Here is a 22,656-nt window from a genome sequence, read left to right on the forward strand (position 1 = left end):
TTCAGCTAGACTTTAAGGTATCCTCAGAAGATTACCATTTGAGGTTTCTACATTTTACATAAGGTTTATATTACTCTAAGCCATTCAGGGTTAGAGAAAGCCACAACATGAATAAAGTCTGCTTCGTATTCAGTTGAATCAATACTAAATGATTCTCATGCTCATTTATCATATTTTCCATGAAATTTAAAGCCACTTGCCATTTTGTTACATAAACTTGTGAGCTATGACAACAGCTGAAAGTGGGGCAGAATTTTAGTTCAGTCTGTCTAGAAGTGGCTGGTTCTGGACTTCACCATTTCATTCATTAATACTGATCACTAATAGAGGGAGAGACAAGTTATGCATAGAGTACTGTAAGTCACTGGAGTTTGTTCATGCAAGATTTCAAGTTCACATGACAACCAGCAGAGGATTTCAGTTGTCCCTGACATCACCAAAATGAAGAAGAAAGTGAAGATGATTACTTGCTTGACCAAAACCAAAATACGAATTAGCAGTCAATTGTACACTTGGTACATTTCTATTTCATATCTATATAAACCACTCCTTTACTTTTCAAAACTTTTGGTGAAATGTTGTCTGTCTTTACAATGTCTAGGAAAAAGGAACCTCTTGAAATGACTGGCATGCAAAACCTGAAAATGGACAAATAAATTACAGGTGAAGAGGCAAAACTGATTTAACATCAGTTTTAACAGCAGTATGACAAAACCAAACTGAATACTTACCTATATTCTTACTAGATAATTGTTACACAGCCCTTCCTTCCCTAAAAAGATTTGATATATTAAATATATAGAACTTAAGTATGGAGAAGAAAACCGGGAATGTCTTCCGGAGTACTGGTTTGAAAAAAAATAGACGAGAACTGACAAACACAGCAAATGGGCAATTTCCAGACCTCACGGCACTGGGAATCCCAGAGCAGAAAATCATTTTGGGTTTAGCACAGAAACCCTGAACTAGGTTTGAAACCAGTCTGAATCTTGGTGCTATTTTTGAGTGCATAGCAGTGTGCAAATTTATTAGAAAAAGCTGCTTGCTCAGCTTATCACAATTTGTTGAAACTCAAAGATGAAGCATTTCTTAGAAAGGTTAGATTGTACATACACCTGAACTGCTCTTGGATACCACTATAAATCAAATGGGCAGGCTTTTACTTTATTTAATAATTTCTGTATCAGAACACATCATCAAAATTTTAAGCTACTCTTACAATTTTATTCTTACTTTACTTACCAGTGTAACCACCACTTTGGAAACTTAAAGCTGAAAACTGTTTTCAAATTGAATTTGATTTTCTCCATTTATGCAACTTGTTACTCTGATGGGAATATCTGTGAAAAAGGAGGCCAGTCATTTATATCCTGCTTTTTGTGCAAAAGCTTGAGGATACTGCCATGCCCTTAAACTTTCAGGGAAGAATATATGCATTTTCTTTCACCACCATTCCTCATGGGCCTCATCCAGCCGCCTTTTAAAGTTAATGGAGGCACGTTAACTTTAGCTGTCTTTGAGTTAGGTCCTATATAAAACACACTTGAATAATTCAGTTCCCCCCATTGTCTTTCAAGGAATTATTTTTTTCTAATAAGGCATATATATGTAAAAAGATCTTAGCAAAATAATATACTCTACAATTACTGCTCTGTCTTACATGTAAAATTACATTTCTGCGCACACCACTGCATCTCTTGCAGACCTCCAGCCATTTGCTTCACACCTGCAATGTATCGCAGTGCCAAGTCTTAGGCTCTTCTCAGTACATATGGTTGTATGAAAGCCTTGCTGGATCATCCACTTGACTATGCTATGTCCCCTCCAGCAACTATCATGAAGTATAAAACATCTTAGAAGTTTCTACATGAGCTGCATCTTTATACCAGAACAGTTAGCTATCAAATAATGAACAGATTTTTCTTTTAAATAACACAACAGGTGAATTTTGAGTCCCATCAGTGCATTATTCATAGCAAAAGGCAATTTTAATTACGGAGTTCCACCAGCACTATCAAAAATAAGGGGTCACAGCCTTACAGTTCTAGCCAATAATCTCTGATTATTAAACTGACAATTAACATACTTGAACTGTAAAAGAAGTGAGACAATAAAATCTGCTTCTTCTAAAAAATTTGCACACTATCATGTAGTATTGTGATAATGCTTTGCTTCTTGGCTAGCTAGCTAGAAGGTAATGTTTTTTGTAAAGGTAACATTTTTTGTGTAAAGAAATTAAGCTGAAAATAAATTATAGACACGCATATACACAAACATGGGCACATACATTCAGAACAGCGTTAGAAATGCTTACATCCTTCAGTCAGGCAATGAGTCTATTAAAATCCCTACTAAATTTCTCACTACAGACATAGCAGAAATTTGTTGGTCTGTGCCAGTAAGCCAAAAGCAATGCTGAGTCTCCCTTATCAATGGAAAATAGCATTAAGAATGTATTCATTTACCCAATTGCATGCCTCTCCAATAGTCTCTGAACTGGTATGGTTAATTTCCCAAGAAAGCGCTTGATGATTGGACGACTCTTGGCAAATTTGTCTTTAACCTCAATTTCCAGGACATCTGTTAGAAGTGCAACAAAAGAATATTTCTGGAAGGAAAGAACATATTTGACACCATATCAATACACCTCTACTCATAAAATATATACATAACTACTACTAGCATGCAGTGAATTCCAAAAGTAGTTTCTGTATTCCAAAATAATGTCAGCATCATTTATTAAGCACTCTACTTTTTGCATATGTAACCAGCCTCCCAAGAAACCCAGATCCTTTCACCACTTCTTGAAAATAATTGCTCACTAAGAAACTGCACTGGATAAAAGCGTTTTTATGGTCTGCATCAGAAAGGAGAAAGCAATGCATCCTAGTGCTTGCGATGGAACCTTGCTGTACTCTATCAGGAGTAGAAGAGTAGCCAGGTCAAAGCAGGAAGAAAGTGTCTCAGTCTAGGCTGTGCTTAGTGAACTTCCCATCCAGCACCACACTTTGTGTTCATTTTTTTGTATGCATGACAGGAAGTCAAAAGGACAATGTGTATACAGTATTGTCAGGGGCACTGTAACTAAAGGAGGATAATTTTCTATAGATTTTTGCCCCAAAGTTCACACATCATCTCAGCGAGCTACAACAGAAACTTTTTCCGAACTTGTGGCCTTTAAACAACATGATGCTGATTTAGAAAAGATTTCTTGATATCTGGTTAAGATCATTCTTCTACTTCTCCCTACGAGGGAACACTGTCACTTTTCAGCCTAGATCAATTTTCATGCAATTTATTAATACTTCATCTTTGAGATCTCTGCTGCTCTGTCAACTGCCTAAAGACAGACGGAAGATTCAAAAGTGGTACAGGGCAAATATCTGAGCAGGCGTGTTGGCAGACACACACACATACACACAGTGTGGTAACAAATTTCCTCAGGAAAGCAAGCTCAGAATCAAAAGATCTTTATTTTTCCTCTAGATTTTAAGATATAGTATAATATAACCTACTTACACAAGCCAGGGTCTTCTGGTTATCCCTTTACTATCTGCCATGTATAAGACTTCTGAGTAAATGTCAACCTGAGTACAATGTCTAATACACATATGGCTAGATAGCTGAAGATGTATTGAACAAGGAAAAAAAGAAGGATTAACTCTTCGGTTCAGCTGTCGACATCAGCTAAATATATTCAAATCAGCGATCAAACTGGGTCAGGAATAAAAACACTTCCTCATGTTCGGCTTCTGTTGGAGCCGGATTCCTGTGATAAACAGAACTCAAAAATTTGCTACTCTGTTTGCTATAAAACTGGAAATTATTTTGCAGAAAAGAGTAGATGTAAACCAGGATCAATTCTGCACCACTAGGACAGCGTGTGTAATGGGATCATAAGCTGCTGTTGTCAGAGCATTGCTACAGGGGAAGATACAGCAGCTAAAGCAAACTGATACAGTGCGTGCACCAGTGAGCATTATCACTTTTCTAATAAGCTTCAAAACCAAGAAGAACTGGAGTAGAAAAATGGGGAAGAACAAGAGCAGGTTTTCTTCCCATCTACTGGATAGATGGATGGACAGACAGAAAGATGAAGAATCAATTTAGAGATTAGAACTCCGATTTTCTGAAGATTTTAAGACTTCTCTACATCTACAGTCTTTCGCACAAATACCCCAGAGCAGTGCTAATCCAGCCCACTCAATTTTCCAGTCTTCCTAAACAACACATTAACATTCATCAAACACAGCACAGGCATCCGCTCATTGGAAAACAGGCACAGATCAAGAATGCTGCTCGCCCGTCCTGAAAGGGTTAGGGACTTGTGCGAGTTCTTGCACCTTGTTTCCTACATGAACATTTATCTTGAAAGGCACAGCCTGGCTCTTCTGTGCTCAAAGACAGTTGTGGGGCTGAGTTCCTTCTCTGAGACCTGCAAAGCGTACCCAATATAAACACATCTGGAAAAATGGCTTTTGCCAAACTGCCTTTATTTTTCTCCCTTGAGTGGTGCTGTAATGCCTCCTGGGCTTTCCTTCCTACAGCAGTGGAAACAGAGGCTACAACAAAAAGCATCCCCTCTGTCTGACAAAACTGAAAGCTTGCCACCTGCTATGCACAATGAGAATATCATTTCCAAATGAACAGTTGTTGCAATCACTGCGCATAAATGCTCACTTATTGTGCCTTTTCTGAAATAGTCTTCTCGCAACATATAATCCATTTTAATTAATTTATTTTTGCAATTTCAAGAAATGTACAGGGCTGTTGAGTGAGTTCAACTCTTGTTAGCAGAGAAGGGAATGAAAACCTCACAGCAGTGCAGCTTCAATACACAGCTTAAATATGCAGATGATAGCTGTTTCTATCCAACAACGGGGTTCCTAAAATGACTACAATTTCTGTGTCACTTTAAATAACTAGCTACAAAATAAGCTCACAGCCTTCAGAGAGTAACCACTAATGCATAAAGAGAAAAATACAAGCCTGGTACACTGCATCAGCAGGCAGACAGCTCTTAAATGGGATATATTACCTCTCTGTGCCAAATAGGATTAGTTGTGTTACTGATGATAGTCGACCTTCTTTCCTGCCCATGATGAGCAAATGTAGGAAATGTACTTTTCTTGCCTGGCTGAATGGACATCTTTAGATAAGGATCAGGGTTGAAGAACATGCCTTTTTTAAGTCCGGCTGCTCTAATATCTATAAAGCAAAACAAGAAGGAAGGAAAAAGGAACTGAGTAAATTAAAGCTAGTTCACAAAGTAGTGCTTTCCTAAAAATACTACCCAGGAAATCAACTCACCATAAACTACTAAAGAGAGACGTAAAACTCTACTCATATGTTAACTGGATCCACTGTACAGAAGACAGTTAAAGCAGGAAGTCAAGTGTTTTCCCAAGAGAATATAGGGAAGAAAGGTATCAACATCCTCATTTGTATTTTAGCATCCAGTTAGTCATTTTTAAAACAAAAAGCATGAACTTGTAGCTCACCTGAAAATGTTTTTCTCAGCATGTAAGGTATTTCCACTCTTAAAACCCAAACACCACAAAAAAACCATCACACAGTACTTGCTCTCTTTCTGGCTAAGGGTAAGGGGCTAAGATAAAAAACTGTATGGAAGGTAATGCAGTGAAGTCATACCTTCCCAAAACTGAAACTTCGATAAACAGAACTTCAAATACTTATTATCAAGGTTGCTTTGGTTCTTTGGAAGAAGATAACTTGTATCACATAAAAGGAGGCAAAGTTTTCTGAAAATGCTTCTTTCTTCCTAGGGAAACCTTAGTACTGGGGCCCTTGCAACTTACAACAATAAATAATAACTTCCTCGGGTGCATATTCTCATGCCTAAGGACTTTAATGATAGTGCAATCTTCAACAAGAACAAAAAGGGGTATTTTCATTTGATATTACACTTTAAACTTAACTGTAAAATATTTCTCTGTTTAGGTCTGCTGAAGCACAAGGGTTTTGTGTCTTTTTCCTTTAGGTACTCTAACATGCTGCATGTAGTCTTCATGACTTTAATGCAACTGGCACATACATACTTAGATGAGCAGTCTACACATGCAGGTAAAATTCACTGCACTAAAATGAAATAAATGCCATGCCTGTGACTTCACTAAATAAAAAAAAATCCCCAAATCCTATCCAATGCTCCAAACAATAAAAGGACAATTGCCTTTAAAGGCAACTACTTTGCATGTGCAAACAAGCAACCAAAAAATGTCCTGGGAAATAAGTTCTAGACCCACCAGTCAATACACCTTTCAAAGTTAGGAGACTCCTGGGGGGGACTCAAACTCTTCTGTTAAACACAACAGGTTTTTCAGAATGCACAAAACAATTATTTTTATAGTACTCTATATGAGTCTATACAACTTATCCGCTGTATCCCAGTTAATTGCTGGAAGACCATTTCAAGAAGCAGGAGTTTGTTCTGCTCTACCCCTACAATCTCTAACGGTTTTCACTGTCAGCTCTTCAAGATTCAGAAGCAATTTTTTTTAGTGTCTATGCTGAAGCTGAATATGCTTTAGTCTCACACAAGACTTCCCGTGGCATAAAGTGCTAATTGAAACAAGTGAAGCTGGTAGACCGTACCCCTACAGCTACTTTGCTGTAGTGACAGTTTAGCTCTGTTACAACTAAAGATTTTTTTCTGTTCTAAACCACCATTTGCAGCCACTGCTTTTTTTACTACTTTAATGTGATGGAACCAGCTTGCATTTTATTTGAAAGCTATGCTTTCCCTTCTTCAATCTGAGAGAACTGTCCCTTGTGCAAACTGGAAATTTCTCCAAATTTTTTATGCTGGGATCCATCGAATCAATTTCTTTCACTCTTGAAGATTCATGATTCTGGCTTGTTTCCAAGAAACAGAAGTTCTAAGGAAATGACATCTTTCAAGCCACTAGAGTGTGCTCCTACAGAGGCTAATGAAGGAGAGTGTTCCAGCTTTGATGTTATTTAAAACAGCAATACTTTTATTATTTATTTTGTTCTAACAATTATTTGTAAACCACAGAGTAGCATTGGCTTTTACCTGATAATGTAAAGCTGACTAACTTCCTAGAGTGCTGGACCCCAGAAGCACCTTCATCCGTGCCTTCTACTCCCATCTAAAGAGAGGAAAAGAAAAAGAATTAAATGTACCACAGAAGTTTTCATCCACTTTGTACTTGCTTGAGGATGTTAATGCAATGGTAAATTAGAATGCAGGGGAAGAATCTGACCAACTATTGCCTATTACCACCGACAGGCTAAAACATTTGTTTCTAGGAAAATACCTACTATTTAATGCCACACATTGCTAATACACCATTACTTGGAATCTTCCAAACAGAACATATATAGGCTTGTACATGTGCAGACACTATTAATCAGAGGAGACTGTATTTTCTTACAGGTTTCCCTTTCATAAAGTAAAATCAACAGTGTGGATTGGTAATACATATCAAAGCACTGAGCTGGCCAGTGACAGCATGTGTTAACTTCTGTCACTTTCCACAAATAGATAATTTACTGGGCAACAAAAAAAAGCAAAGAGATCAAAGAGAGACTAACAAAACCAGAAATGTGCATTGGCTATCTAAATGTGAATGTGGTCTAAAAGGTTATGCTTCATAGATTTTCAGTTTTTTTCTGCTGAAATCTCTTGTTAGGTAAAGCACTACTTCAAAATGAAAAGTTTCAAATGTGCTAATGTCTTAGGAATGTCTAGCTCTTTCAACTAGCAAAAGAATTTATCTTTCAAGACAGAGATGTCCTCATGATATATTATTCAGCTGGATGCACATCAATGGAGCTGTCTTTAAAGTCAAACTGTTCTCCAGGTAGGCACTGCACATCCAGGCAGAAGAGGTGCCACAGCCCAATGAAAAAGGTCCAGTCAAACACAGCACTGGGCATTAATATTAGTGATAGAACAGGAAGTCATCTGATCCATTGATCCATAAACAAAAATAAGCAGAATAAAAACTCACACACGTATGTGTAGAAGTATGTAACGCAGTGTTGAGCTGCTGAAGAGATGTTTGAAGTTACCAGATTGACAAATGATTCTGGAGCCGTGGTAGCCATGAGGAACCCACTCTGCATTAACTGAAAATGTACTCATTCCTATTTATATTGCTTTAAGCTATTTAACATCATTAGCTTTCAAATACTGCCCACGATGATCACAAGCACATTGGAATTCCATCAGAATTAGCAAACACGTGGAAATTCTCCCATTGCAAAGCTCAAATACTTCATATGTAACAGTCAAACAGAACAATGAAGAACCAGCAACGGCACTGATGTCTGGTGTACGCATGCGCCTCAGAAGCCTTGCAAGGAAACATACCATGCCAGCAAGCACCACTGCTCTCCAACCAGCCCATTTCCTTCCCTTGCTGCTGGCTTCATGACACATCCCCGTTCTCAGGGCAGGACATTTGTCACCAGAGTACTCAAAACTATCCCTTTCCCATCCAGCATGACATCATTACACTATGACTTTATATGGATGCATAAGCAGTGACAGCTAGTAGAAAAATTATGAGGGCATCAAAAGCAACAGGTTAATTCCAGATGGATCACCTAAAGACACCTAATCTACAGACACATTCCCTGGAAGCAGCAAGAAGTGCATCGCCCTGGGATGGTGACACTGCCCAGGCAAGGACAGAAGAACGCTATATATACCAGTTTACTCTTTTGGGTTCATTTTAACATGCATTGTTTTCTTGTTAAAAACGTTATTCATCAACAAAAAAGGCCTTCCTCATCCTATACCTATTTTTCTGCTACATCAATGATTCTGAACAAATTGCTTACATTGCTAATCATTACTTCATTTTATAAAAAAAATAGGATTTGCCCACAATTCAGCTATAACAAAATGAATTGTAACAGTATCCCCTGGCACTTCCCTGGTTTCACTATATAATCTTTTCCTGTTCCATTATGATCTGAATAGCAATTTCAGTTTTTCTGTGCCAAGCACAAAATGTCACCCCAGCATTCCTGCTCCTATTTTTGCACTACAAAGGCTATCTCATCTGGTGTAACAGAGTGTTTCTGAATGCTACATCAGGCCTTGTATTTTCACTGGTTCAAATGAGCACAACAGCATGTTAGTTGGCTGCTTATCCAGCCTGAAATGCCTGCTGTGATATGCCATCAGTATGAGGAAAACCCAAAACATGTCTCCCAGAAAACCATGTAAAGAAAAAACATAGAATGATCCAGGTAATTTACTGCAGCTTAAAGAAAGGGGAGTGGGCATGCCATGACTCTCTTACCACTTCCACAAACAGCATTCCCATAACAGACACAACTAGTGCCAAGAGAATGAAGTATTCTCTACTGCACACTGCTCAAGCTCAACACCAAAACCATGAAAATGGTGTGAGGTATTAACATTTAAGTTATGTATAACTAACTCAATATGATATTTTGAGGAAGTCTCATCTAAGCTGTCTTATGACAATCTAATCAGGGAAACTAACACTATTACTGGAAGTCTATACTGTTAGTGCAATGAAACATTTATATAAAATTACACCTTCTAGCAGGTGTATAAATTCTGTACAATACCCAGGATCCTCTGTTACCTTTCAAGGGAAAGAAATCTAAATACCAACAGCCAGTTTACCTGTCAAGATTGACCAATGACTCTGAAAGACAGGTCTTCAGGTAGCTACCAAGTAAATAAATGCTTATTTAAAGACAGGAGTTTGGGTGTCCTTTTGTGCAATGAATCTCACAAACACTGGTGGGTAGTATGACAAGGTCAAGAAAACACTCAAGCTCAAATGGTCTCTCCACACGGTATCATCACTCTGCTTCTCAGTAATCATAGAATCACAGAATAGTTTGGGTTGGAAAGGACCTTAAGATCACGTAGTTCCAACCCCCCTGCCACAGGCAGGGACACCTCGCTGTAAACCATGTCACCCAAGAAATGATAATGATATAGTGCAGCACAAAGCCCATTTTTAAGAGTTATTTTGGGATGCATTTTTTGATTTTTTTCAAAATCAGGCTACCTTTTTGTCTTTAGTTTATAAATTGCTATTAAAGACAGTGGCTGTCAAGCTCATTAACTGCAATGTATTTTCTTCTATAAAATATCAAGAGTTCATATTGCTGCTGCAAAATGCTATTATTGACAGTTAGAGGTGTCAATTAAATGATGCTATCACCTAGGTCTGTCATTCTAAGAGAAACAAAAAAAAACATTTGGTATAATGAGAGATAAAATCTAGTATAGCACATACAGTATCATAGAGCCATAGGATACACTGGTACATAATATAAAATGCTGAAAAAGCACAGGATCAGAATAAAAGCTCTTTAGTCTGAATAACCTGTGCTATACAGTATCTTCAATATTGCAGTCATCAGGACAGCATCCTGACAGATATGATCTTAAGTATTTGGCAGTTAACATCACTGAATCGAATCTACAGTGAAACCTCATGTCAACTGAAGAGATAGCTTGTTACATAGATTACTTCCATCAAAAGCAGCTGGATAGAAGTCTGGAAGGCTCTTCTCCACTCTTTAAACAACTGAAGAAAACCCCTCCTCTAAAACTTTTAGTGTTTCAAAAAAACAAGTCTTACAATGAAAGCATAGTAAAACAACAATTATTCTCAAAGTCAGAGACTTACTACATTCCAAGGGTATATGAACACTCAAATTAATTCTTGCAGTTTTGTCCAGTTTCATTTTTATACTAACAACTATCTCAGCAACTCTGAGTTATATAACTAGGGTGAAAAAAATCTCTATTATGGTGTTAAATTCTAGCAAACTAAGCCTCAAAATTGAAACCAAGCAAAATCAAATTCTTGGCATAAAAGATGTCAGTTAAGCTCAGTGACTTTTTACTGTTACTTTATCACAAACAATAGAAAACCATGAAAATAATTTCCCAAGTTTGGTGATTTTTATCCAGCAACATAATTTTTTGCAAAAACTTGCAGCCACTGGTAGAACTACAAGACTTACATTGATTGGTTTGTCTGACAGTTAATATTACCATTTTATACAAATACAATGAATAAATAGGCTAAACTTACCATCACAGCAGGGTTTTTCACAGTGATACATGGAGTAGTAGCTCGGAGGGCTCCACTAACACCATGGTAGTATTTAAAACAGATCTTTATTTCAGCTGAAAACAAAATAAAAATCACATTAAACCCTTCGTGACTGACCCCTGGTAAAAGAGAGACAATGAAAGGAACACAGGCACACAGGGAGTCATAGTTCGCTTCTATTCACGGAGTCTGAGTTTGGGCAGTTGACTGATACATCTTTGCTGTAAAAGCATACAGTAACTGTAACTGAAATAGATTTTCTCTCAACCTGTAGAAAATTGGAAACCTGTCTCTAAGGAAGTCTACTGGGTTCTTAGCTAAAGAGCTGGTAAATGCTGGGTTTTTTTTAATTTTACCTAGATTTCTACTCAGTCGGTTAAAAAAAACACTATCAGCTCATTTTTTCCAAGTTCCTGCACTGAGATGTCCATGGTCAGTACTGGGTAAGAAAGGTCTAAGTATTCACAAGCCACAGTTCACACAAAGCCACTTTTGTATGTTTTGTATGGATCCAGAGAGAAGGAAATGAGAACAGTATTAATCACTGAAGACAAGTCCATTTCAATGCAATAGGGTTAATGTGTATTGTTATTTTTCAGCAGATTTGTAAGCTGAAAATAAAAAAATAATTACACATATGTTTTATTCTTAAATAATTTAATCGTATGAAAATGGACAAGACTCTACAGCCTTATTCACAGAAGTGGACTTCAAAACACTGACGAAAATGTTTAAAAGTTATGCAGGTTGTACTAACTCCTGCAGATCCTAACTGTTAATATTCTCCTTTTTGTGTGACCTTACAAACCTTTTACTATTGTTCAGTATGCCGAACCAAAAATACTCCTGATCCTGGTAAAATAAGACAATAAACATACACAACTTGAGGATGAGCTAAAATGCTGTAAAACTCAAGCTCTTAAAGGTTGGACATTAGTGCAACAGACATTTTGATGTTCTGGTAGGAGTGGACATGCGAGTATGGTTGATTATGGTGGAAAGCTATTAATATGCTGTTCGATGTACTCATGAAAGCTCATCCTATACAACCAGAATCCATCATTCAGTGATCCATCTTCAGAAATTCTTCAAGAGGAAATTAAGATTAGAGCAGCTAGTTATGTCCTCTTAGTGTGTTGGGTCCTTCTGTTATTTAACAGACCAAAAAGTAACTTATCTAATTCTGCAGCTTGTATTTCACTACTATTTCAATATAATCAGCTAATGAAAAGGATTAACGAGATATTTTTAGACTAGGATGATTCTCGTCAGACTTTGGAAGAAGTTGCACAACACATATCTGAAGGAAGCTTGAAGCACTTTATATTGGAACACAGGAGAGGTAAACGTTGCACCATGTTCTGGTCTCACTGAATAAAGTTTTGTTTGCTAAACTGCCTTTACTGCAGACAAAAGAGTATTATGTTTAACCGAAGCCTGACCTCCACTGTTGTTCCTTTGCATTCTTTCAACCAGCAGAACAGCTACAATTATGGCTGCCCTTGATCCTGTGGGATTCCCTAGCTGGAACAATGTCTCTGTTTTCCTTCTCCACTGGGATAACTCTTCTGTGTAAGTTTGATGAGGGTTTACCTCTGGGTACAGAAATGGCCACAAGCAGACAGCAATGGCCAGAGGCGGGAAGAAATTGCAGCAGCCAGTTCAGAGAGACCACAGGATGTGCATGGAAGTCTTGGCAGTTCAATTCCTCTGACTTAGTTTAACAATATGTTGGTAGTCCTGAAGAATGAAACTGCAATATTTTGTATAAGGTTTTGAGACACATACAGCATGGTTCCTTGAGGGTTGAAGTATTTCATCACTGCAAGATAAAATACCCACTTATGCCTACTCAGATCAGAAAACCATCCTGCAAGCCTGCTCAGCCAAAAAGGATTACTTATTTATTTATTTAAAAATTTTCTGCAGTTACAGATCAACATTTACTTACTATCTTCCTCCCAGAACAAAGAAGAGGCACCTCAGAACTACTCTTCAAAGGAAAGTGTCTGGCTGACAGTGCCTCCAGGGATTTATGAGGTGGAGGAGCTGCTGATCCCACTTCCGCCTCCTCACAGCTGAGTTTACACGCACAGCCAAAACATGCTCTATTTACCACAAGCTTTAGAGCAAAATTCAAAATCCAGACAGGATTTCTAATTACCTACAAAGGTTTGTAAGACCTAAAAATTACACATCAGGACTTGCAGGTTCTTCCTAAACTGAGCAATTCTTTTGACCTACCAACAATGCTTATATCCAAATGAACACAAAAAGAATTTCTAGCTCATGTAAAATTGGAGTGTCAGCACTTGTGGAAGTTGGCAAGACTTATACCAAGTGGTGGACTATCCACAGTGTAAAATGAATATATTAAGTAACCAGGACTCAAGAGCATCTCTTAATCACGCTGTGAACATACTGTGACTACATGAGACCATGGTAAGCCAACGAACTATTCCACCAAGACTTCTACTTTCCACCTGCACCGCTCAGCTTTATTGTGACCCAACTTTATTTTTCAGAGAGTTTCTGGAGCTGCTACTTATTCAATCTGTTGTCATTGACTATCTTCTCTCAGTTGATCACTTCTGAAAGGAACCTAGCAATGGAAAGGTTATCAGTTGCTTCTATCCACAGACAGTCCACAACATGATGGTGGGCAGAAGTTACATATTCTCACTACACTGATATGTACATTCCCCTAAAGGCTGAAATTCAATGCTATGAGCTTTGCATCCTCAGATTTCTTTCTCTCAATGACTTCTATGAGCATATAGTACTTTTCAATACCTGTACGTGTCTGGCAAGAGAAGAAAACAATGTTTGATTCAAGAAATAGATCTGATGATCCCATTCATATAAACTAAATTTAAAAATATAATTTAAAAAAGAGCCTTCAGGACTAATTGCTAGAAATAATCAGAAAAAGTAGAGCACTTAAAACATGACATGGAGACTTTTTCTCCCACTTCCTAAAAGAAGCATGACTGATTTAGTTTGGGCTTTATACAGCACTACAGAGAGGAATGGCAGACCTGTGGTTACCATGTGTTTCCTTTAGGGAAAAACTTGCACTTCTCTTTTTCCTTTCCTACTTCTTACCTCAACAAGTTAATTAGATTTGTATATGATCTGTGATGAAAAAGTTAATAGCAGTAAAACCACCAAGGGAATGACATCTGTACCTGACCACATGACTATCTGCTGTCTCCTTAAAATATGACATTTCAGAACAAGAAGTATTTTCATTCATAGGGAAAAAAGAATGACTGTACCTAGCTCTGTGTTCTTGATACCACACATGCCCCATTGTCATTGACATTCTTCCAGACATCATACAGACCACAGGAAATTCCTTCTTCATTTAAAAATAAGACAAAAAGTAAATTGGGGGATCTATGATTCTTTAAAAGTTATCACACAGCCCTATAAAAAGTAATATATATGTTAATTAATCTGAACACTCTGTAAAACCATAATACCCTTCTTTAAAAGCCAATAGCTGTTATCATTTTATAACCACAGTTTTACAGCTCATGTCCATTACATAAAAATATTGGAAGTAACAAACGTTTCTGGGACTCAAACACTGACATTTGAATTTCAAAAGAACTCCTGCATGAAATTACAGCATTGTACTTCCCTCTATGGACCATGCACTCTTGCCTCTTCAATAATAAAGAGATCAGCTTACACCCAATAATAGCTTCCTTTTAAAACATCACGAATTCCCTGAAGTCTCCTGCTTTAGCTACCTTTTTACTGCCTGCTGAATTTCTTTCCCTTAGCATGACAGTTCAGTGAACCTTTCTGTTCGGACATTTAGCATTCTATTCTCTGCATCACTTTAACTATGTACCTTTTTGATTACTTCCTACTGGGAAGTAGCAATTACAGCAGCAGAACACAAGTGCAAAGGCTGGCTGCCTCCAGGTACTTGCCACCTCTCTCAGCAGGTATATCACAGAGTTTATTTTACAGAAGTAATGATAAAGAAAAAAAACCTAACCAACAAACACCCAGAAAGTGACTTAAGCAGAGTTACAGAAAGCTTTTTAGATAAACTAGAATCAATAAGAGAAAATGTTTATGTCCCAGTGGCCTCTTTTCATCTAACCTGCTTCAAAGGAAACTACTTGGACACATGGTTGTTCAGATAACGAAGCCTACTTATCCATGCCAGCCCCACTCATTTTGCTGTCGCTCTGAGACATTCCTACTTACCATCACAAGCATTGCCTATTATATTACAGTTTGGCAAAGCATTTAATTATAATCTAACCTTTAAAACAAAACACTGGGGTATTATATGCTTAAGGAAGTCAACAAGGCTTGTCACAAATGTAAAAAATACAACCCTGATCCTGTTTCAGTTATTTGTGATACTCAAAAACTGCTGTTAAGAGACAACAGATATAAATAGCAGAAGAATAGTAAGAAGTCTTTCTAACTCAGTGAATGTGTTTATAAATAGGGTAGGGACAATAACCATGAGTCCCCAGACGGACCACTGAAAAGGCACAGACAAGTGTTCCAGGCTCAGAACAATCCCATATGAGAAAACCATGACCTTTATAAAGTTTAATTTAAATGGTCAAAATATATAAAGACTGAATACAAGTAATGAATTATGTTGACAGAACATCCATTAACACTGTCCGTTTTGGTAAAAACCATTAAAAATACCAAAACATGCTCATATCTCTATCTATAACAAAAACACTGTGCTAGGGCAGTCCTTAAAAGTTAAAAGCACATTAAGTTCAGTTATTAGACTCCTATCTTTTTTCCTTCAATATCTGTTATCTTTTTTAACAAAAAAGGGAGCTGAAAGTGCACTCTGCTAGCTACAAAGTATGGCCCTTTCAGTCCTAATACACTATTTTTGCAAAAGTTACAATTTCCTGGAAATAGGGACTGACTATGGAGGACATGACACAAAACCTCACTTGTCATATAATACCAGTGTAATGCAAACTCATATCTTACCACATTTTCTGAATACCTCTCACAGTCTACTCATGCTACCAACCCAAGATTTTAAGCACAAAACAGGCAGCATCTATGCAGTCGCTGCATCCAAGTATCACAGTGTGGCACCAGAAGTAATTTAACCACAGTGATTGATGTGACAAGACTGGCAGTCTCTGGATGAATCCCAAAAGCTGCCACGATGGATTACTGCTCAAGATATAAAGCCATGGCATTGGTAAAGAAAATATACGCAAATCAATATATTTCTATTCTACTCACAATAATGACTATGACATCAAATATCATAAAAAACAACAAAGACATTACACTATAGGTAGAGTAGATGAAGGTGTTTCTTGCGGATAGGATAATTAATACTCATGGGACCAAGGCTATAACTTACAAATACAAGTACAATACAATCAGGAGGCTCTTGGCCTGTGCCTGTACTAACAAACCAGGCAGGACCATGCTGGGGACTCAAGTGTGAGCGCAGAACCATCCAATCTGCTGAACACTGACCATGCATTCCTGACACAGGGAGAAGTGTTGGCCGCATGGGTGCAAGCCACGATCTGTTGCTTGCTCCCAGCAGCAGAAAATAGCCCCTGGCCCGTTTTACCTACTAGTCCCTTCTGGGGACTCTGCATATGAAGTGCATAAGCACCAGTTACCTGTTGTGTGACAATGACTGTACCGTACTGAATCTCCCTCCCATGGCACCTTCAACATGACCTGTCCTTCCCCATATTGCAAAAAACTGACTTGGAAGCTGCAGTTTATAAATAAGCACCAGCATTTATCAACTAGTCTTCATAAAATTCAAGCTTCCTTTCACATGCTTTTTCTACCACCAGCCTTTCCATGGATCACTTCAACCCATCTTTCTGCTATGTCTGCTCTCCATAAGGAATACCATCATCTCTGTTCCACCACAATGCCCCAAAGGGAGACCCTACCAGACCAAGCTCAGACTGCTACACCCAGAGAAACACTCTGCTATCTAAAATCACTCGTGAGGCAATTGCAGCCTCTCCTGCATCAGAGACTAAAGGTCCTGGCGTACTTAAGGACCTGAACAGTGTGATGCCATGGTAAATACCAGATGACCATACGAAATGCGAAAGCATTAAGCTGTGTTGCAACTTCACATTACTGCCACTTGTTCAGAATAATACTCCCTGAACAACTTGTTCTTTCCTTTCACCGGAGCAGGATGAAAACTGTATTGCTATGGCCACGTTTAGCAGTCCTTCTGCAGTTTACACAGCAAACTTGAGGGAGCCGTCTAGTGAGTCATTGTTTTCCTTCCTCCACATTTTAGCAAGCCTCAGAGCAGGATGTTTTAAAGCCACCTTTACTATGTGAGTAAGGAAACAACATCTTGGGCATACTGATGCTCAAATTCACCTTCTTGAATCTCTACAACGACTGCATTCCCTTTCATGCTTGCATGGCACTTCTGCTCCTTCTGCTGGAAAAAGAAAAAGGAACACCTGCCTGATACCGGTTGGCTCTGCAGTTCAGAGCCGCTCACTTTTGTCTCGAGGTGACAGCTTAAGGACACCAGCTGTTCCTGATGGTGAGCTGGACTTTGTATTTTGCAAGCATTTTCTTTCTCCTTTGCATACTCTTCCCCCCCCCTTCCCTCTCCTCAGTCACTCCACTGAGATCCTGCTTGTATTTCTGGAATACATTAAATTCATTTCTCATTATTTCACTGTTGATTCCTTTGATTCTCCCTTCTCAGGGTAGAGTTTACAGATTTTTTGGTGTTGATTTTTGTCTAAAGCAAGTAAGAGTTTTCTTTGATCATCCTTGTTTTGCTAATTTTGGATGCTTTGTGGGGAATTAATGTCTGGTTTTAGTATGAAGGTGATGAGACTCTCCCTGCCCTTCTTTCTGCAGGTTGCTTGATCTGAATAGAACAGATGGCCAACTATGCCTTTACATGTTAGTTGGGAAATAGGAGATGCTGAATCCATAGGAAGGGATTTTAAGAAGAATAAATGGAATGACTGGAAAATTGAGTTACAAAACTAAGGATACACAGTAATGTAAAAATCAGAAAAATGTTTACCCAAGGCCTGCCTTTAAACAGAAGCATAAATTCCGCAATCCTCAGTGAAACTATTAGTAAGTTTACAATTATGCTCACGGAAAAACACCCCCCCCCAAATTAAGGCATAAGATGCTTTTCTTAATAAATAGAAATCTGACGATTGCAGAAAGAATGTGAGGCCAAATCCAGCTGACTCCCACTGATTACCATTAATGCAATTAAATTGGAAATATTCCTTCTGCATGAGATGCACCTGCAAATGGCTTGTTAGCGATCTTACAAGTCTCTGCACTTCGTGCCCTACGGAGATGTTACATTACTGGCGAAAGGATATGTAATGTCCCTAAGCTTTGAGACTGCTAGGGAAAAAACACAACCAAAGTCTTCGGGATAATACGCACGCTGCCTGACCTCATCACTCAACACTAGCAACTTCTGTTCCTTTTCTTGCCAAAAAGGAGGCAACTTCAGGCCAGTTCTGACTGTAAGTACTAAAGGATTAATGTAGTTACAGCATAACTGTTAAGAAGCATCATCAGTCCTCAACTGCCAGAGCTGGTTTGAAGCTTCTCAGGCTTGCAGCAAACATCTCCCTCCTCTCCTTGTGCATAGGTAGAGCAGGGAGCCTACAATCATGTAGGTATAGCAGTATATAGGCAGTGGCAATTAAGCACTGTGTTCCAAACATGAAACAGCTCCAAGCCAGAAAACCCTGCAGTGACATAAGCCCAGCTCTAACTCAGTTATATACCTAGATTTCCATTACCTGCTGAAGCTTCTCTACACATCAGAGCACAAGCAGTAGAAGACTTGGTCAAAAGTAATGTCATCAAGTTCAAGTGGGAGACTTGCAAGTCTCTGCACCAGGGGTGGAAGGACCCCATGCACCACTGTGGCCTCTGAACAGACTGCAGAATCTGCACCCTGCTGAAAAGGAACTGGGCTCAGGATGGACACCGAGCTGAACATGAGCCAACACGTGGATTATATTAGCATCACAAATACAACAAACCACCTCACAGGCTGCATTAGAAGAAGTGTGACCAGCAGAGAGATGGAAGTTACTGTCCCCCTCTACTTGGTACTGGTGAGGAATACTGTGCCTAGTTTTGGGTCCCTAAGTTCAAGAGCATGAAGAAAATGAAGAGAGGACAGCAGAGGGATAGAAAGATGGCTGGGATGGAGAAAACGTGACCTATGAGAAGGGGCTGAAGGAGTTGGCCTTGCTTAGTCTAGTGAAGAGGAGGTTAAGGCAAGAGAAGTATTAGAAACTCAATTCTTTCCAGTTCTATCAGAAGATTTTTAAAGTGGTAATGGCCCCAAATTTAAGCATTGGCTATTCAGATTTGATGCCAGAAAAATCTTTTCACTTGAAACAATACTGCAGCACTGGAAAAGGTTACCTGTCCTTGAAGGTTTTCACTACTGTGCTTTACAAACCACTGCTGACCAGGTCAAGTGCCAGATAGAGCAGGAGGTTGGATGCAACCAGCATTCCTACGCTGTGATTAGTCTCCAAATAAGTTTAGATTGATCCATTTTGTCCATACTGGTCCCCCAGACTTTGTTCCCTCTTATTGGAGACGCTGCTTCACAAACTCAGGGACATTGCTGCTGAATCTGGGATTGTTCTCTACTTGCTTCTTTCATTCACAGTGAAGCACAGTCAAGTTGCTAATGGTCTGCTGCATGTCATTACTGTGAGGAGTGAATATGACAAACCTCTAGTACCATGACATGCGATTGATACATTCTGCCTCTTATAAAAGGTACTTCTAAACACAATAAATCTACAACTGTAGAGTTCTTACCAAATTTGGAAAATAATGGCAGGTTAAAGCATAAGAGATATCTTAACTTCAATAATCAGGTATGTATGTGCTCCATCCCTGGCAGTGTTCAAGGCCAGGTTGGATAAGGCCTTGAGTATCCTGGTCTAGTGGGAAGTGCCCCTGTCCAGGGCAGGGGGGAACTCAATGATCTTAAGGTCCTTTCCAACCCTAACCATTCTATGATTCTATAGTTACAGGGGATATTAGCCTCTCTGTTTGCCTCTCCCTCTACCTCCCTTGCTATGACAGTGGCATCATAACAGTGGTACAGTAAGAGTACAAATTATATCAGCATCATGGCAGGAGAAAGATGCTAACAAGGGCACTAAGTTCACCTCTGTGGCTGGCAGTGACAGTGCCTGCAGAGCACGGCAAGAACCCTCACAGCACAGCTCTTTCCACAGCCAGCCCGGTGCTGCACCGCAGAGGCAGTAACACTGTGGTTGCATCTGAGCTGCACAGCCACTTGCTGCCTGTGCCTGGGCTGTGATTTAGAGCTTTGAGGGATAAAAAAGAAAGAAAAAAAAAAAAAAAGGAGCAGCTGCCTGTATTTGCATCAGAGGTGCTTCAACACCTATAAGCTACAAGAAAAAGCCTTGCTGAGCAAACACGGTCACGTATCTGTGGAGCTTCTAGTTTAAAAAGTGGAATCGGAAATTCAGTTAAGTGTTCCAGGGTAATTTTTGTTGTCTCACTAGAAACACAGGTGTCACTGGTGACATATTTATCTGCCATACTATGTGCTAGAGCAACAGATGCTCATAAACATTCCTTTTTACAGTTCTCAGCTGCTGCTAATTGCTTGTCTCTAGTTCATTGTATGGCAGCAGAATTGTTCATTAGTAAAGCTAACCATAACCAAAGAACACATTTCCTGCATTCTTTCTATCAGTTGGTTGCAAAAAGCAAAGTCAGTTGCAACTGATTTTAAGTCAAAACTACAGGTTCTTGAGGCATTAGCCTAGGTTACTCACATGAACTAATAATGCTGTTCAAGAGCCTCATCTCCATATATTACAGAGCAACACATAACTGGCTAGAAGATACAAACATCCTTGAAGTCAAACAATACTGACAGAGAATATGTATAAGAAAGATGAGGCAATGAACTCTCCTAACGTACTTTTTAATCTGCTTTAATATACTTCTGTCTTTGGCTCCAGGAAAGTTAATTATCTTGATGTTTATTATTCTTCTTGATCTTTATCGTCAGTTCAATCATTTTTCCTGTAATGAACTCCTGAAATTGGATTTAATTTTATCCTATTAAAAACTTGGCAGGATTCAATGATGAGTTCTAGAAATAAGAAGTTTTCATAAGTATTTATAGTACAGGGTACACAACACCTCTTGAAATACACGTACTGCTGTTATGTCATTTAATTAGAATAAAAATTCCTGCCAAGACCTACAGTTTAATAACTGAAATAAAGTAAAATATAATAAAAATAACAGTAGTAGTAATGAAAAGGGAGATAACAAAAGAGGGAGAGAAGTAAAATCCCAAGACCTGCAGTGTACAGTGTAGTAATAGAGTGGGAGTATTTCTACTTATTTATTTATTTATTTATTTGTGAGGGAGGATTCTTGCTGTGAGACTAAACAGGTGGTAGAGCAGCTCACAGCTCTTTTGGGACTGACTGCCACTTTGATGCTTGGCATATCAGAGTTTCCAGCAAGCTCAGACATAACATTTTAGGATTAGAACATAAGTTTCTTTAAGGGGTCATACACTTTAGATGGTAAGATAGCTCCTTTTCATCAAAAAGCAAAAAACCAAACCAAACAAACAAAAGGCACACAGCAGAGTGGCTTAGCTTCCTATGTACCCTGGTCACCTAAGGAAGTGGCAGAGCTCTCTGATTTGAAGCTTGGCTACAAATACTCCTTATGGAGTTCAGCTGAAGATTTTTTCTTCCGGCCACATGGAGACTCTATTTCAAAACTGCCTAGTGGATTTCCCAGCACAACAAAACTTTAGCTGAGAAATCCTGGTGCAACTGGACAGGAGACTGGCATTTCCTGGAGACAAATCTAACCTTCATACTAACAAACATTAGCAAGCACTACTAGCTTATTACAATTTCCTTCATGTGCATTTACTATCAATGTTTGTCTAGCTGAAATGTTAACTTCTTGGGAAGGGACTTCATCTTTCAGTGTGTATATACTATATGACACTGCACAGGGCAACTTCTTCCTCCCTTAAACTGAAGCACACTAAGAATATCCCTATATTCTAGTTTCATCTTGGATAGAGTTAATACTATAGAACATCATGCTCAATATATAAACTGGGGGGAGTGGGCTGGGAGCCACCAATCACTGCTTGGGTCGAGCTGGGTATCGGTCAGTGGGTGGTGAGCAATTGTATTGTGCATCACTTGTCTTTCTGGGATTTTACTTCTCTCTTTTGTTGTCTCCCTTTTCATTACTACTACTGTTATTTTTATTATATTTTACTTTATTTCAGTTATTAAACTGTTCTCATCTCAATCCACAGGTTTTACCTTTTTCTGATTCTCCTGCCTATCCCACCACGAAGGCAGAGAGGGAGTGAGCGAGCAGCTATGTGGTACTTATTTGCCAGCTGGAGTTAAACCATGACACCCTAGAATACAAATGTACACCTAAGCTCAACTCCATTTTTATAACAATGAGCAAATGCACTGGAAAATGC

General features: G+C 38.7%; 1 protein-coding gene across 1 annotated transcript in view; it reads right to left on the minus strand.

Moving 5' to 3' along the window:
* Positions 1–22,656, minus strand: part of HECW2 (HECT, C2 and WW domain containing E3 ubiquitin protein ligase 2) — a 207,321-nt gene that overhangs the window by 81,039 nt on the left and 103,626 nt on the right. Inside the window, 5 exon segments of the mRNA XM_030486106.1 lie at positions 1,690–1,696; positions 2,466–2,608; positions 5,039–5,208; positions 7,058–7,133; positions 11,085–11,179. Of these exon segments, the coding sequence (XP_030341966.1) occupies positions 1,690–1,696; positions 2,466–2,608; positions 5,039–5,208; positions 7,058–7,133; positions 11,085–11,179 (491 nt within the window).

Source organism: Strigops habroptila, chromosome 5 (assembly GCF_004027225.2).
Source record: "Strigops habroptila isolate Jane chromosome 5, bStrHab1.2.pri, whole genome shotgun sequence".
In the NCBI taxonomy this organism is placed as follows: domain Eukaryota; kingdom Metazoa; phylum Chordata; class Aves; order Psittaciformes; family Psittacidae; genus Strigops; species Strigops habroptila.